General features: G+C 40.7%; 1 protein-coding gene across 1 annotated transcript in view; it reads right to left on the bottom strand.

Moving 5' to 3' along the window:
* Positions 1–4,267: 4,267 nt before the first annotated feature.
* Positions 4,268–18,251, bottom strand: part of LOC124802745 (protein Rae1) — a 58,170-nt gene continuing 44,186 nt past the window's right edge. Inside the window, exons 7-8 of the mRNA XM_047263728.1 lie at positions 6,014–6,208; positions 4,268–4,521 (exon numbers count right to left, since the gene is read on the bottom strand). Coding sequence (XP_047119684.1) covers positions 4,435–4,521; positions 6,014–6,208 — 282 coding nt within the window. The 3' untranslated portion in view covers positions 4,268–4,434. The remainder of the gene's footprint in view (positions 4,522–6,013; positions 6,209–18,251) is intronic.

Raw genomic sequence — 18,251 nt, 5'->3', positions numbered from 1 at the left:
CAGGCATCAGCAGAACGATACCTGTGTTGTAAGGGGGCTACAACCAACAGGGTACATGGCGGCCTCATCACAACGGGCTGGCTAGTGTGCTGGATATGAGGTGAAAAATAGTCCATGGTCATTCGTCGGCACAGGAAGTGACACTGCATAGTGCACGGTGGAAAACGCACCCAGGAAAGTATCTTTGCCCAAGAGATGGAGAATGTGCGGGACTGCAATGTAACAACGAGAAAGTGGGCTAAAGATCTCAATGCATGATGGACATGATGCACCATGTAAGGCGCCCTTCCCCAATTGGCTAGCTCTTTGGGAAAACTTTGAAAAGTGGAGGTCAAACCCTACAGGGGACCATCACATAATGGCCAAAACTTGAGAGATTCCTTTTCGTTACCTCTTACGACAGGCAGGAATACCTCGGGCCTATTCTAACCCCCGGACGTGCAGGGGGTTGAGAGATTTTGGAACTGGATCTTAAACTGTAAGACATTTCCAGGGACTCTGACATAAATTATTGGTTCTGAATTTCAGGTTGAACCTGAAGAAATTGCAGAAGGAAATTATGAAGGTGGGACCTGGATAAAATGAAGGAACTAGAGGTTGCTGAGTGTTTCAGAGAGGGCACAGGCGATGGTGGACTGAAACAGGGGAAATAAATACAATAGAAGATAAATGGGTGGCTTCGAGAGGTGAACTAGGGAAGGCAGTAGAGGAGGACCCCCCCCCCCCCCCCCCCAAAAAAAAAAAGTAGTTAAAAGGCCTATTATAAATTCCTGGATAACACAGGAGACATCAAATTTAATTGAAAAAAAGAATAAAATATAAAAATGCAGCAGATGGAGCTGGCAAAAAGAAATGAAGACTTCTAAAAACGAAATTGTTAGAAAGTGCAAAATGGCTAAGCAGGAATGGTTAGAGGATGGATGGTAGGATGTAAAAGTATGTGTAATTAAGGGAAAGACTGATAGTGCCTACAGGAAAATTAAAGAGGCTGTAACAAAGCAGGTGGATTCCATCCAGCTGTTATGTTTTCTGCCCACCTCTCTTTTTTCAGATGTCTTCAACAGCGTTATTTTCATGACATGAGCACAGTATCTAAAAATCTCAAATACTGAGACACAGGATTTTTCTAACTTAACTTCACTACTTTTTACATTCCTTTGGCTATCAGGAGTTGGTGAGTTGGTAAGTTTGCCTGAAAACTGTGCTTATTACCAACACCAGTAATTTCAGAACTTTGTTATCATTGCTCAAATGTAATCATATACCAAATTACTAACTTTCGGATAAAGATGATAAAAGAGATATACAAGTTAAGTATCTATACAGCTGATGACGAAAGTATGTTAGGAAGATTTGTACTCATCTAATTTCAGAGTAATTAGCATACTTAGCTAAAACTCTGTTACTGAAAGAGAATACCATATTTTGGCAAACTAGACAGCATGATTCAATAACAATTACTGTTACATAAAAAGTTCACACTCAGAAGCAACTTCATTTAGTACTCAGTTATTATGAAATGTAAATTTTTAATTGTAACTTGTAAAACTCCAGCAAACAAATAGATAAATGAGTTCTGATTATTGTAATCTTTTAAATTATTGTAATCTTATCTTTAGTCAATCTGCAGAAGGTTATGATATGAGAAAGATCTGTGCCCAAAATTACTAGACAACGTAAATCGACAAGCTAGCACAAGTTACAAGTCAGGAACCGTAAGTCCTTTTAGCTAAACTGTGTCTGAGAGTTTATTCAGTGACTGTTTCTTCAATTATTGACTGTGAACTTGTAATTAGTTTCAAAATGTGTGTGTATCTTCAACATTGGTTTCTGTAAACTGCTACAATCATATTGGACTATGATTTGCTGTTATCTGAAAATAATACTTACTGTGCACATTATTTTTGTATAGATATAATTGTTATACTTCCATGGACAGTGCAATTGGCAATGTATTAATGTTTCACTTGCCACATATCAACTTTTGTGTCACTTCATTGTTAGGTTACTGCACATGAACAATCACGTTCCAGGATTTAAACAGAGTGTAGTATTTGGCTAACCATTTATCTGGCCATAAACCATTAGTTATACAACATCAAATTGTAATTAAAAATTTCTGAACTGCAAACCTCGTGTAGACCATATCATTTGATATAGCCTACTTTTGATGATCACTTTTCAGCCAGATTCGACAGAGGTGCAGCTACTGGAGGCATATTAGCACAGATACATATGGAGAAAAGAGAAACAGCAGTATAAATATCCAGAAGGAGAAGAGAAAGTTGAAAGGTGGAAAGGATATATAGAAGGGCTACTTAGGGAATGAAACTGAGGGCAACGTTATAGAATTGGACTAGACACATTCCCTCAGAATTTCTGAGATTGCTGGGAAAGCCAGCCGTGACAAAATTATTCCACATGGTGTGCAAGGTTTATAATACAGGCAAAGTACCCTCAGACATCAATAACAATGTAACAGTTCCAGTTCTAAAGAAGGCAGATGCTGACAGGTTTGAATATTTACTACTGAACTATCAGATTAATAAGCCACAGTTGCAAAATGCTGACACAAATTCTTTACAAAAGAAGCATGGAAAAACTGGTAGAAGCCAGCCTTGGTGAAAATCAGTTTTGGGACAACCTTAGTGAAGATCAGTTTTGGGTCCAGAGAAATGAATTTAGGGACATGCAAGGCAGTACTGACCACGTGAATTACGCTAGAAGATATGTTGAAGAAAGACAAGTGGATTTAGAGAAAGCTTCTGACAATGTCAACTGGACTACACTCTTTGAAATTCAGAAAACTGAAGGGATAAAATGCAGAAAGTGAAAGGTTATTTACAACTTGGACAGAAACCAGACTGCAGTTATAAGAGTCAAAGGACATAAAAGGGAAGCAGTGGTTGAGAAGGGAGTGAAGCAGGATGGTAGCCTCTCCCTAATACTATTTAGTCTGCGCACTGGGTAGGCTGTAAAGGAAATAAAGCAGAAATGTGGAAAGAGAATTGAATGGACAGTGTCTTGAAAAGAAATTATAAGATGAACATCAACAAAAGGAAACAAGAGCTTTGGAGTCCAATCGAATTAAACCAGGTGACGCTGAGGGAAGTAGATTAAAAATGAGAAACCAAAAGCAGTAGATGAAATTTGCTGTATGGGTAGCAAAATAATTGATGAGGACTAAAGTAGAGAGAATTGAAAAGCAGCCTGACAATTTCAAGAAAAGCATTTTTGAGAAAGAGAAATATGTTAACATCTGATGTCAACTGGATTGTTAAGAAGCCTTTTCTGCAGGTATTTGTCTGAAGTGTGTAGCCTTGTATGGAAGTGAAACGTGAGTGCTACGCAGTTCAGACTAGAAGAGAATTGAAGTTTTTGACATACGGTGCTACAGAAGAATACTGAAGATTAGATGGGTAGATCAAGTAACAGGTGAGGAGGTACTGAACCAAATAGGTGGAAAACGGAAATTTGTGGCATAACTTGATTTAAGGAAGGCAGCAATTGATAGGACACATGTTGAAGTATCAAAGAGCTGTCAGTTTCATAATGGAAGGAAGAGCATGCGAGTGTGTGTGTGTGTGTGTGTGTGTGTGTGTGTGTGTGTGTGTTGGGTATAAAAATTTTTAGAGGGAGACCAAGGCTTGAATACAATAAGCAAGTTCAAATGGATGTAGGTATGAAAAGTAGCTTGTATACCCTTAAACTGAAAGAGAAATAATAAATACAGTCTAAGAGAATACCAAAGTTTAATTAGTATCTATATTACAAACTGCGGGTACATCACTTATAAATGTTTTCCTTTACATTTGGGGAAAAAGGTAACTACAAAATGTACAGTTAAAACAGTTGAAAACTTTTGACTAATTTCATACTTAACTGGACGTAATAACTAAGTCAATTAGAAAATGCCTTTCTATTGACTCTGAAGTCATGATACGCTATTTTTAATCTTTAATCTTCTAAGCAGAGAGAGAGAGAATGTAAAGTGCACTTGCTGCCTCCCGCCACAGATACACAGAACATTAAATAATGTGAACTACACAAAATAATTAGTGTTTGGCATTTTTTTGCCTTTTTTCTCACTTTCACTTCCTCTCATCACTTGATATATTAAACTACATAAACATTAGAAATAATTATTCATTCTGTCTCTCCGAGTTCTAATCAGTTACTGGTTCTCTTGAATAGTAAATATTAGAAACAAACAGTTTACACCACCAACTGCAAAAGTACAACCAACAAAAATTGAAAACTCACAGCATACAAAAATGTTAATTTTATTTGAATACAGTCTGAGTACAGTCTTTAGAAAATGATAAATGCTGAAAATAATACACATATGTAACTCATAGTAGGAAAGACCTATTTGTGCTATTACAAACGATCTGATATTTACACAGTCACCAGGTACATAACAGCTTTAAATATTCAGGATGAACTGCGAGGTTTCAGTTCCTCATAACACGAGCGGAGAAATATGTAATTCTTTTTCATTGGGTTGTAGAACTCGTAGCCCTGTGGACCAATACAGAAACAATGACTTACTAAGTGGGTTTATGATGCACTGTGTGTTCACAAATCACAAAATATTTAGTTCCACATACAGATATGTTTAATCAATTTTGCTGAAGTCTTATTAAATTTTATACTTCACAAGAAACTGCCACCACCATCTGCCAGTATATTAGTACTTCTTATACCTAATATATAGTACACAACACTAGCAACTGTTCAGTGAATTTATCACTACTTATCCACAATCCACATTCCTTACAAAAGAATACCGCCTGTAATTCCCCTCTATGTTCTGGCTTGCACAGGCTTGCTCATATAAATGATCATATCCACTGTCGTGTATGCATATACTAGAATTATTGTTTCTTTAAACTTGGCCACAATGACAATGCAAGAAATTTCAGCAATTATCATAATATGTAACTGCAAGCGGAATATGATGGTTTACTATTAATGTTATATATTGAGGACAGAATAACATGCCTCGAACCATCAGTATACAACAGCAAGGACAAAATTTCTCCGACACGTATAAAAGACAGTGGCTTGTAGGTGTAAAATGAATTTATTTGTCAATCCAGTCCTCTTTAATGCCTAAGCAACTTGTCAAACATTTTTGCCATTTGTGAATTACATCCTCTGAAGTGCAGTTCTGGAGAGTTGACAAAATACATATCTGACTAAAATATTTTCCTCCAGCAAATTCTTTACGAATGGGAAAATGTGAAAATTATTGTTGGTGGTGGTCGTGAGGGGGAGGGGTGTGAAAAATTAGCTGAATAGGGTGGATATTCTAGCAATTCACATTTCAACTCCCTCAATTTTTTCCTTACCAACACATTTTTGTGGGCAGGTGCTTTATCATGATGAATGATAGTTTTGTCCCTTTTGCAATTTAGGCTGTCTCTCACAATTTTTCATCTAGTTGGTCCTAAAGATGTGCAGTATTCACACATGGTTTTATTACTGACTGAAAAGTATTAATTGTTCTGCGTTACACTGGCTATAATGTTTCCAGCTTTTTTTTCGACTCACTAATAAAATTTGTGTTTAATTTATAAGGTGCTTCACCCATAGCAACAGAAGGCTACACAAAGTCAGTTGGATTTTTAAAATAGAATTTTTTATACTGATTTTTCTGTGGCACCAGCTATTTCATATTAACTGTTTGTTGTTGAGTATCATATTGTGCTCTTTCTTCAAGTTTTCAACTTAAGTTCAAGATTTGGGACATCCTTGAGGCATATCATCTTCAAGAAATGTAGGCCCCACTTGAATTTTACCACCTGTTTCTTAATTATCCAAAGTGAAGGTTCAAGCTACTTATAAACCTTTACCAACATTACACGTATGTCAGTTCTCAGTTCTCAATGAACTACTCAGAACAATGAATTTCATATTAACTACTTATTCCATTATCACTTTAAATAAGAACTTGTCATTATATTCTGCCACCTAAATCTGATTTCACACATATTACTTTCTAAATTACCTTTGACCAATCATAGCTGACAGCGTATGCAAATATATGGCCACTGCTATTGAAGCAGCAGCGTGTAATTGATTGTTCCATAGTCTCTGAAGGTTTCAGTTTTGTGCGTGCATCCTTATCCCAGAAACTGAAACTACCATCAGAACCAACAGTTGCCAGTGTCCCATGCACAGGGTGGAAAGCAATATCATTCACCTATAAAGAAAAGAACATTGTTTTAGTTGTTCCTCACAGTTTATCAGTGACTAAAATTATACCACTGATACATCCAATGGTAATGAAAATTTTGATTTTAAGTGTAAGTGCAGTCTCTCATAAAAACCACAACTCTTTCTTTCTAACCTACACAAATGCATATCCTTTTGTAAGATAAGTCTGCATTACAGTTCTGAACACTGTAAGCATTGAAAAAGCTCACAACTATGTTTGGTGTGACAACTATTAAATAGAGCACTGTTCCTGTAGATGGATTCACTCTTACACCTTGCAGCATAAGAACATAAAGGATGTCCTCAACATTTAGCGTGAAAAAATTTGAAACAATTTGACATGGAATTGATCTTCAAACTCCAAAACCCTCTTCTTAAGAACATTACATTTGAATGCTATGTCGAGTGAAATGGAAGGAATACAGTTGCCCGAGTAAAGACATATAATCAATCACCATGCACAGGCACATTACTATAAAGTTGAGTGTGTGTGAGAGAGAGATATTCACAAGTTGGCAACACGCTTTTCTTAGTGGCTTCCTTCTATATTTTCCTCTTTTCTCAACCCTGTAACAATATGTGCAACATGAAGATCTCAAGTTTGGAAGGTGAATTACAATGTTTGACTTATTAGTCATGTGAGTTACTGCTCAATATTCCCTTAAATGGCTGTGTTTAAACCCAAAATTTTCCACAAATGTGCCACATGGAAGAGAAGATAAACATGGCAGTTGATGGATAGTGACATCGTCATAACACTGTATGAGGTAAGGTGTCCACCAGGACACACAAATGATGGAAGGCTTATACCACAGATGACAGGATACAAGGACAATTGTGAACTATGTCAAGTTTGACAAGACTGGGAGTCCAATCTTATATCTTTAAAAGTGGGTTTCTTCTCTGTCAACTAAGTGGACAGTATGTAATATACGCAAGTACTTTGTAGGAGAAATAAATTGATGCCAATGGTGTACATGCTCTGTAAAATTCATAAAAACATTATTTTCTGAATGAGCAGGGTTAACAACAATATGTTTCATATTTCAAAAATAGAAATAAATAAACTAGCACTTTTAGAAGCCACTAAAACATCTGAAGAACAAAACTGTGATAGCTAGGTTTATAGGGAGCCATTCTGTAGAGTGCAAGAACTTTGCTGATGATCACTGAATTGAAGTATCATGACTTTTCTCCATTATAAAGTCTAAAAAATGAAAAGAATGTTACCTCCGTGGGCAATGAATTGGTCACAACAAGTAAATACTAACTGTGAAACATCTTATTCATTTATGTTAAACCAACAAAGGAATGGTACTGTTCAAAAGAGCTATAAATTGTGGTCCAGTCTGATTATTCACAGAAAGTTTGCCTGAAGGACAGTGCAAAAGATCTACTGGCTAAGCATTATACATGAAAAATATAATTTATTCTCAAAGTTTTCCTACATTATGCTGAACACAGCTGATTAAAATGGGCACCGTTTGTGACATAGCAAATATCATTAATTGCATGCAGTTCAATGAAGATGCTGGTGTGGGAAGGCACAATGGAGTCAGCTTTATAAATCTGTTAACTGTATTGCCTATCTGCAGACATGAACGAATCCAATGCAAAAATGATTTGTCTTGATGTCCTGAACACTGGCCCACTAGTGGTGTGCTCTGCAACTACGTCACAATGCAATGTGAATCTAAACTTTGAGAGAATCTCTATTCACTGATATGTGTTACTGTTCTGTATGTCTTGTAATTTTCACACAGTCCTCTTATGAAACCCCATAGGTCTTATGAATATCTCTGTATTCTTTAAACAGAAAAGAGAATATTATTTAATACGAGAACTGAAACTGCATTACCAACTACTTAAAAGCTGTTCATTGTGTTGTCACAAAAGCAAACAGTATATACATGAAGAAAAAATAAAGAATAAAGCAAAATCCCTATGGATTGTTATTAAAGAAAAAACAAAAACTGTCACATAAACTATATTCATTTCCTTTGGAATGACATAGATATTAAAAAATTAAATCTGCAGCCATTGAATTCAATGACTTTTTCTTAAAACTGGTAAAAACATAGAGACTGGAAATAAACAATCGCATATAAATGCAATGGTTTTGCTGAGGCAGACATTGCAGGCAACAGTTTAGACTCAAACAGGATAGTGATTATAATAGTAATTCAACTGCTGAGAATAAAAGTCCTCCCTTGGTTACCAGGTATTTCCAGCAAATTACATACACTCTGTGATGACTCAGTTTTATCTGGCTAGAAGCTATTTCATCAAACCGTCAATGGAGCAGGGGTTAGTTTCTAAGTGATGGAAATATACAGTATAACTATTTAAAGAAGTGCAAATAAGTGATTAACTTCTCATTCTATCTCACTCCTCATTCAGTTTCTACATAATTTTTACAAAACAGCCTATCCCAGAATACATACTCACTTTTCTGGAAATTCTGTTAGAGATCTTTCAGTTTGGCTTCCGTACTAAAGACAGTCAAGTCAATGTCTGAACAGGCTCAGGACTGTTACCTAAGCCAGCCCACAATCCTGATTAGTGGTTTTCCCAAAGTTCCTAAAAACAGGCCATGGCCATTATCTTCCCATTCCTAGCCTATCATTAGTCACTCAAGAATGAGAATATCTATCATGAATATAACAGAGGGAAACATTCCACGTGGGAAAAATATATCTAAAAACAAAGGTGATGAGACTTACCAAACAAAAGCACTGGCAGGTCGATAGACACACAAACATACACACAAAATTCAAGCTTTCACAACAAACGGTTGCTTCATCAGGAAAGAGGGAAGGAGAGGGACAGACGAAAGGATGTGGGTTTTAAGGGAGAGGGTAAGGAGTCATTCCAATCCCGGGAGCAGAAAGACTTACCTTAGGGGGAAAAAGGGACAGGTATACACTCGCGCGCACACACACACACACACACACACACACACACACACACACACATCCATCCGCACATACACAGACACAAGCAGACATTTGTAAAGGCAAAGAGTTTGGCTAGAGATGTCAGTCGAGGTGGAAGTAAAGAGGCAATGATGTTGTTGAAAGACAGGTGAGGTATGAGTGGCGGCAACTTGAAATTAGCGGAGGTTGAGGCCTGGCGGATAACGAGAAGAGAGGATATACTGAAGGGCAAGTTCCCATCTCCAGAGTTCTGACAGGTTGGTGTTAGTGGGAAGTAACCAAATAACCCGGACGGTGTAACACTGTGCCAAGATGTGCTGGCCATGCACCAAGGCATGTTTAGCCACAGGGTGATCCTCATTACCAACAAACACTGTCTGCCTGTATCCATTCATGCGAATGGACAGTTTGTTGCTGGTCATTCCCACATAGAAAGCTTCACAGTGTAGGCAGGTCAGTTGGTAAATCACGTGGGTGCTTTCACACGTGGCTCTGCCTTTGATCGTGTACACCTTCCGGGTTACAGGACTGGAGTAGGTGGTGGTGGGAGGGTGCATGGGACAGGTTTTACACTGGGGGCGGTTACAAGGGTAGGAGCCAGATGGTAGGGAAGGTGGTTTGGAGACTTCATAGGGATGAACTAAGAGGTTACGAAGGTTAGGTGGACGGCGGAAAGACACTCTTGGTGAAGTGGGGAGGATTTAATGAAGGATGGATCTCATTTCAGGGCAGGATTTGAGGAAGTCGTATCCCTGCTGGAGAGCCACATTCAGAGTCTGATCCAGTCCCGGAAAGTATCCTGTCACAAGTGGGGCACTTCTGGGGTTCTTCTGTGGGAGGTTCTGGGTTTGAAGGGATGAGGAAGTGGCTCTGGTTATTTGCTTCTGTACCAGGTCGGGAAGGTAGTTGCGGGATGCGAAAGCTGTTTTCAGGTTGTTGGTGTAATGGTTCAGGGGTTCCGGACTGGAGCAGATTCGTTTGCCACGAAGATCCAGGCTGTAGGGAAGGGAACGTTTGATGTGGAATGGGTGGCAGCTGTCATAATGGAGGTACTGTTGTTTGTTGGTGGGTTTGATGTGGACGGACGTGTGAAGCTGGCCGTTGGACAGATGGAGGTCGACGTCAAGGAAAGTGGCATGGGATTTGGAGTAGGACCAGGTGAATCTGATGGAACCAAAGGAGTTGAGGTTGGAGAGGAAATTCTGGAGTTCTTCTTCACTGTGAGTCCAGATCATGAAGATGTCATCAATAAATCTGTACCAAACTTTGGGTTTGCAGGCCTGGGTAACCAAGGCGGCTTCCTCTAAGTGACCCATGAATAGGTTGGCGTACGAGGGGGCCATCCTGGTACCCATGGCTGTTCCCTTTAATTGTTGCTATGTCTGGCCTTCAAAAGTGAAGACGTTGTGGGTCAGGATGAAGCTGGCTAAGGTAATGAGGAAAGAGGTTTTAGGTAGGGTGGCAGGTGATGGGAGTGAAAGGAAGCGCTCCATCGCAGCGAGGCCCTGGACGTGCGGAATATTTGTGTATAAGGAAGTGGCATCAATGGTTACAAGGATGGTTTCCGGGGGTAACAGACTGGGTAAGGATTCCAGGCGTTCAAGAAAGTGGTTGGTGTCTTTGATGAAGGATGGGAGACTGCATGTAATGGGTTGAAGGTGTTGATCTACGTAGGCAGAGATACGTTCTGTGGGGGCTTGGTAACCAGCTACAATGGGGTGGCTGGGATGATTTTGTTTGTGAATTTTAGGAAGAAGGCAGAAGGTAGGGGTGCGGGGTGTCGGTGGGGTCAGCAGGTTGATGGAGTCAGGTGAAAGGTTTTGTAAGGGGCCTAAGGTTCTGAGGATTCCTTGAAGCTCCGCCTGGACATCAGGAATGGGATTACCTTGGCAAACTTTGTATGTGGTGTTGTCTGAAAGCTGACGCAGTCCCTCAGCCACATACTCCCGACGATCAAGTACCACTGTCGTGGAACCCTTGTCCGCCGGAAGAATGACGATGGAACGGTCAGCCTTTAGATCACGGATAGCTTGGGCTTCAGCAGTGGTGATGTTGAGAGTAGGAATAAGGTTTTTTATGAAGGATTGAGAGGCAAGGCTGGAAGTCAGAAATTCCTGGAAGGTTTGGAGGGGGTGATTTTGAGGAAGAGGAGGTGGGTCCCGCTGTGACGGAGGACGGAACTGTTCCAGGCAGGATTCAATTTGGATAGTGTCTTGGGGAGTTGGATCATTAGGAATAGGATTAGGATCATTTTTCTTTGTGGCACAGTGATATTTCCAGCAGAGAGTACGAGTGTAGGACAGTAAATCTTTGACGAGGGCTGTTTGGTTGAATCTGGGAGTGGGGCTGAAGGTGAGGCCTTTGGATAGGACAGAGGTTTCGGATTGGGAGAGAGGTTTGGAGGAAAGGTTAACTACTGAATTAGGGTGTTGTGGTTCCAGATTGTGTTGATTGGAATTTTGAGGTTTTGGGAGGAGTGGAGCTGGAAGTGGGCGATTGAGTAGATGGGAGAGACTGGGTTTGTGTGCAATGAGAGGAGGTTGAGGTTTGCTGGAAAGGTTGTGAAGGGTGAGTGAGTTGCCTTTCTGGAGGTGGGAAACCAGGAGATTGGATAGATTTTTAAGGTGGGGGGTGGCGTGCTGTTCTAATTTGCGGTTGGCCTGTTGGAGGATGCTCTGAACAGCCGGTGTGGATGTGGGAGAGGAAAGATTGAGGACTTTTATTAAGGATAGGAGTTGACGGGTGTGTTCATTGGCTGAGTTGATGTGTAGGTGAAGGATTAGGTGGGTGAGGGCAATGGATTATTCAGTTTGGAACTGGTATCGGGACTGATGGAAAGAAGGGTTGCAGCCAGAGATGGGAACTTCAAGTGTGAGGCCTTTGGGGGTAATGCCAAATGTCACACAAGCCGGAGAAAATAAAATATGGGAGTGTAATCTGGCTAGGGCGAAGGCATGTTTGCGGAGGGAATGTAAATAAACCTTAATGGGGTCGTTGTGGGGGTGTTGTGAGGGTGACATGGTATTAGAAGGTGGAAAGTGTAACATGAGGCTGAAATGAAAATGAAAATAAAAATATATGGGGAGAGATAGAGGTGAACTAGAAAGCAACTTTTTTCGCCTTTTTTCACACCAGATCTCTCATCACACTTGAAGTTCCCATCTCTGGCTGCAACCCTTCTTTCTATCAGTCCCTATACCAGTTCCAAACTGAACAATCCATTGCCCTCACCCACCTAATCCTTCGCCTACACATCAACTCAGCCAATGAACACACCCGTCAACTCCTATCCTTAATAAAAGTCCTCAATCTTTCCTCTCCCACATCCATACCGGCTGTTCAGAGCATCCTCCTACAGGCCAACTGCAAATTAGAACAGCATGACACCCTCCACCTTAAAAAACTATCCAATTTCCTGGTTTCCCACCTCCAGAAAGGCAACTCACTCACCCTTCACAACCTTTCCAGCAAACCTCAACCTCCTCTCATTGCACACAAACCCAGTCTCTCCCATCTACTCAATCTCCCACTTCCAGCTCCACTCCCTCCAAAACCTCAAAATTCCAATCAACACAATCTGGAACCACAACACCCTAATTCAGTAGTTAACCTTTCCTCCAAACCTCTCTCCCAATCCGAAACCTCAGTCCTATCCAAAGGCCTCACCTTCAGCCCCACTCCCAGATTCAACCAAACAGCCTTCGTCAAAGATTTACTGTCCTACACTCGTACTCTCTGCTGGAAATATCACTGTGCCACAAAGAAAAATGATCCTAATCCTACTCCTAATGATCCAACTCCCCAAGACACTATCCAAATTGAACCCTGCCTGGAACAGTTCCGTCCTCCGTCACAGCGGGACCCACCTCCTCTTCCTCAAAATCACCCCCTCCAAACCTTCCAGGAATCCTCAGAACCTTAGGCCCCCTACAAAACCTTTCACCTGACTCCATCAACCTGCTGACCCCACCAACACCCCGCACCCCTACCTTCTACCTTCTTCCTAAAATTCACAAACCCAATCATCCCAGCCGCCCCATTGTAGCTGGTTACCAAGCCCTCACAGAACGTATCTCTGCCTAGATCAACACCTTCAACCCATTACATGCAGTCTCCCATCCTTCATCAAAGACACCAACCACTTTCTTGAACGCCTGGAATCCTTACCCAGTCTGTTACCCCCGGAAACCATCCTTGTAACCACTGATGCCACTTCCTTATACACAAATATTCCGCACGTCCAGGGCCTCGCTGCGATGGAGCGCTTCCTTTCACACCCATCACCCTACCTAAAACCTCTTTCCTCATTACCTTAGCCAGCTTCATCCTGACCCACAACGTCTTCACTTTTGAAGGCCAGACATAGCAACAATTAAAGGGAACAGCCATGGGTACCAGGATGGCCCCCTCGTACGCCAACCTATTCATGGGTCGCTTAGAGGAAGCCTTCTTGGTTACCCAGGCCTGCCAACCCAAAGTTTGGTACAGATTTATTGATGACATCTTCATGATCTGGACTCACAGTGAAGAAGAACTCCAGAATTTCCTCTCCAACCTCAACTCCTTTGGTTCCATCAGATTCACCTGGTCCTACTCCAAATCCCATGCCACTTTCCTTGACGTCGACCTCCATCTGTCCAATGCCCAGCTTCACACGTCCGTCCACATCAAACCCACCAACAAGCAACAGTACCTCCATTATGACAGCTGCCACCCATTCCACATCAAACGTTCCCTTCCCTACAGCCTGGATCTTCGTGGGAAACGAATCTGCTCCAGTCCGGAATCCCTGAACCATTACACCAACAACCTGAAAACAGCTTTCGCATCCCGCAACTACCCTCCCGACCTGGTACAGAAGCAAATAACCAGAGCCACTTCCTCATCCCTTCAAACCCAGAACCTCCCACAGAAGAACCCCAGAAGTGCCCCACTTGTGACAGGATACTTTCCGGGACTGGATCAGACTCTGAATGTGGCTCTCCAGCAGGGATACGACTTCCTCAAATCCTGCCCTGAAATGAGATCCATCCTTCATTAAATCCTCCCCACTCCACCAAGAGTGTCTTTCCGCCGTCCACCTAACCTTCGTAACCTCTTAGTTCATCCCTATGAAATCTCCAAACCACCTTCCCTACCCTCTGGCTCCTACCCTTGTAACCGCCCCCAGTGTAAAACCTGTCCCATGCACCCTCCCACCACCACCTACTCCAGTCCTGTAACCCGGAAGGTGTACACGATCAAAGGCAGAGCCACGTGTGAAAGCACCCACGTGATTTACCAACTGACCTGCCTACACTGTGAAGCTTTCTATGTGGGAATGACCAGCAACAAACTGTCCATTCGCATGAATGGACACAGGCAGACAGTGTTTGTTGGTAATGAGGATCACCCTGTGGCTAAACATGCCTTGGTGCATGGCCAGCACATCTTGGCACAGTGTTACACCGTCCGGGTTATTTGGATACTTCCCACTAACACCAACCTGTCAGAACTCTGGAGATGAGAACTTGCCCTTCAGTATATCCTCTCTTCTCGTTATCCGCCAGGCCTCAACCTCCGCTAATTTCAAGTTGCCGCCACTCATACCTCACCTGTCTTTCAACAACATCTTTGCCTCTTTACTTCCGCCTCTACTGACATCTCTGCCCAAACTCTTTGCCTTTACAAATGTCTGCTTGTGTCTGTGTATGTGCGGATGGATGCGTGTGTGTGTGTGTGTGTGTGTGTGTGTGTGTGTGTGTGTGTGTGTGTGTGTGGGCGCGCGCACGCGAGTGTATACCCGTCCTTTTTTCCCCCTAAGGTAAGTCTTTCCGCTCCCGGGATTGGAATGACTCCTTACCCTCTCCCTTAAAACCCACATCCTTTCGTCTGTCCCTCTCCTTCCCTCTTTCCTGATGAAGCAACCGTTTGTTGCGAAATCTTGAATTTTGTGTGTATGTTTGTGTGTCTATCGACCTGCCAGTGCTTTTGTTTGGTAAGTCTCATCATCTTTGTTTTTAGATATAGAATATCTATTATTATTGATTAATAATTGAATATAGTGAATGACACACACATTTCATTTAGAGTCAATTTCCATGTGGCAATGCTACAATAATCTTCCGAAGTAATAATAATAATTATTTTACAGGAAAATAGCACATTTTAAATCTTAGAAAAGCTAAATTACACAATTTCAAACTATTAATGATTATTTACCAAACAGATAGATATGGTTGTTCATTCACTTTATGAATGTGCATATCTGCATTTGTAGAATTATACATACTACAATTATAGAAAGAGCAGTGCTCTCTCTCTCTCTCTCTCTCTCTCTCTGTCTGTCTGTCTGTCTGTCTGTCTGTGTGTGTGTGTGTGTGTGTGTGTGTGTGTGTGTGGGGTGGGGGGGGGGGGGGGGGGGCAGGCACACGGCACACACTGAATGCACTGAGCAACCCACCTTCTTGCCTGGAAAATATTCTGATACATTTTGCGAGACAATTTTGAGCTCAGAAAAATCTAATAAAAATTTATTTAGCATATACAAGAAATAAGAATATTGTATAGAATTTGTAACTAAGCCTCTTGCAGAAGTCTTTTCAAAGTCCTTAGGGTTCTTGTACAAACATGAGAAATATGAGTAAATTTTATGGATTCTGCGTCCATGTCTATGGTAGCAAGCATAATTCTTGATTGTCTGAGAATTTTCTTCTCTTTCTACAAAAATAAGAACATCTGGAATAATATACAGAATCAAAACTAATTTAAAAGTCATTATTACGTGCCACTTTTCTGCTAGTTAACTGAATATTTTGATTCTGTGTTTGCAAAATACTTCGACACTGTAAAAATCTGATTCATTTTAACAAGTATCTACCCCTACAATAAATAAAAACCTATTATTCTTCTACAGTATTCATTACTCGAATATAGCTATTACATGTGTCCAAGAATCTGAATGGTAGATGGATAATTTAATTTACCCTTAATTTGTGATGTGCATTTTTCCATACCAATCAATAATTCTGAAGTTTCCTGCTGGCACCTTATTTTGCATCTGCTTGCCCCACTTCTATCTACCTTATGCACTATGTCCTTGATCAATTCTGTGGTTACAGTTTACCTCCAATTGTTAATTGCATGAAAACTGTAGTGTTATTATTAACATGTACGGTCTGTGTGACACACCTCAAAAGCTACATTATGTTGAGTGGAGGTAAACCCATGTGTAGCAGTGTTCACTCATATGATCCAGACTTCAATTCTGTAATACAATCATGGCTAGATGATGCAAGTGATGTTGATGAGTGTGAGGTAAACTTCTGCATAGAGGTATGATGATAATTCAGATTCTGAAATTTCTGGCAATGAAAGGTAAGATATTGGAGTAAGTTATGTTCATAATAAGGTTTATTATGGAAAAAATGGGTTGAAGTGGTCTTGTCGACCTTTTATCCCAAGGAGAATGATGTAAAAATACAATATTGTTCTTCAATTGTCATGTATAAAGGGTCAAATGTGTACACTAGGAAATTCAGCCGAACCTGAGGTGGTTTGGAATCTGAATACCCCCACAAGAAAAGCAACAAGAAATAGTAGCTCGGACCAATGCGAAAATCGCAACTGAATGGCAACAATATAAAGTTCCACACTGCACTGAAATGCCTGACAGACATTACAGAGCTCCACGCTTTGTTAGGACTTTTACTGTATTCTGCAACATTTATTCAACTCAGACGACTAATAGCGCAATGTTTGCAACAGATGGTTCTGACAGTGACATTTTTCAGTGTGTCATGAGGGAACGTCGATTCAATATACTTCTTTCAATGCTACATTCTAACAATACTGCTACAAGAGAAGACAGCTGCAATTTCAGAATTATTTTTGAAATTCATGCATAATATTGCCAAGCTGTGTATACCATTGGCACCTCATAATGCATTGATGCAATATGGCATAAAAGTGATGTGTCTTTCAGATGCTAGAAATGAATATTCCCTGAATTGATATTTATATGCTGGCAAAGATTCTGATGGAGATAGGCTTACAGAAGAAGAATGAAAGCTCTCAAAACGAACAATCTTTAATATGCCTGTTGAAGCTTATACAAGTTACAAACAGCAATGTCACATGGGACAATTGGTTTTCCTCAGTAGAGCTTGTGGATATCATGAAGACCAATGGACTGGCTTACATTGGAACTGTGAGGCAAAACGAGAGAGAGTATAAGTGAATTCCTTCCCAGCAAATCCAAAGAAATAGGTTCCTGTCCATTTGGATTTACAAAAGACAAGACTGTAGCCTTGTATGTGGCATAAAAGAACAAGGCAGTAATTATGTAACATACACCCATCATGTGGTATTTATTGACACCATCACTCAGATGGCTAGAGGACAAATGTAAGGATGTAAAGGCTTATCTCACTTGGGGTAAGATACATACTGCCTACAGGAAAATTAAAGAGACCTTTAGAGAAAAGAGAACCACTTGTATGAATATCAAGAGCTCAAATGGAAACCCAGTTCTAAGCAAAGAAGGGAAGGCAGATAGGTGGAAGGAGTATATAGAGGGTCTATACAAGGGCGACGTACTTGAGGACAATATTCTGGAAATGGAAGAGAATGTAGATGAAGACGAAATGGGAGATAAAATCCTGCTTGAAGAGTTTGACAGAGCACTGAAAGACCTGAGTCGAAACAAGGCCCCGGGAGTAGACAACATTCCTTTAGAACTACTGATCGCCTTGAGAGAACCAGTCCTGACAAAACTCTACCATCTGGTGAGCAAGATGTATGAGACAGGCGAAATACCCTCAGACTTCAAGAAGAATATAATAATTCCAATCCCAAAGAAAGCAGGTGTTGACAGATGTGAAAATTACCAAACTATCAGTTTAATAAGCCACAGCTGCAAAATACTAATGCAAATTCTTTACAGACGAATGGAAAAACTAGTAGAAGCCAACCTTGGGGAAGATCAGTTTGGATTCCGTAGAAATATTGGAACATGTGAAGCAATACTGACATTATGACTTTTCTTAGAAGAAAGATGAAGCAAAGGCAAACCTATGTTTCTAGCATTTGTAGACTTAGAGAAAGCTTTTGACA

The sequence above is a fragment of the Schistocerca piceifrons genome, chromosome 6, assembly GCF_021461385.2.
Source record: "Schistocerca piceifrons isolate TAMUIC-IGC-003096 chromosome 6, iqSchPice1.1, whole genome shotgun sequence".
Lineage (NCBI taxonomy): Eukaryota > Metazoa > Arthropoda > Insecta > Orthoptera > Acrididae > Schistocerca > Schistocerca piceifrons.
The sequence above is the reverse complement of the archived record's forward strand: the minus strand, read 5'-3'. Positions and strand labels throughout refer to the sequence as shown.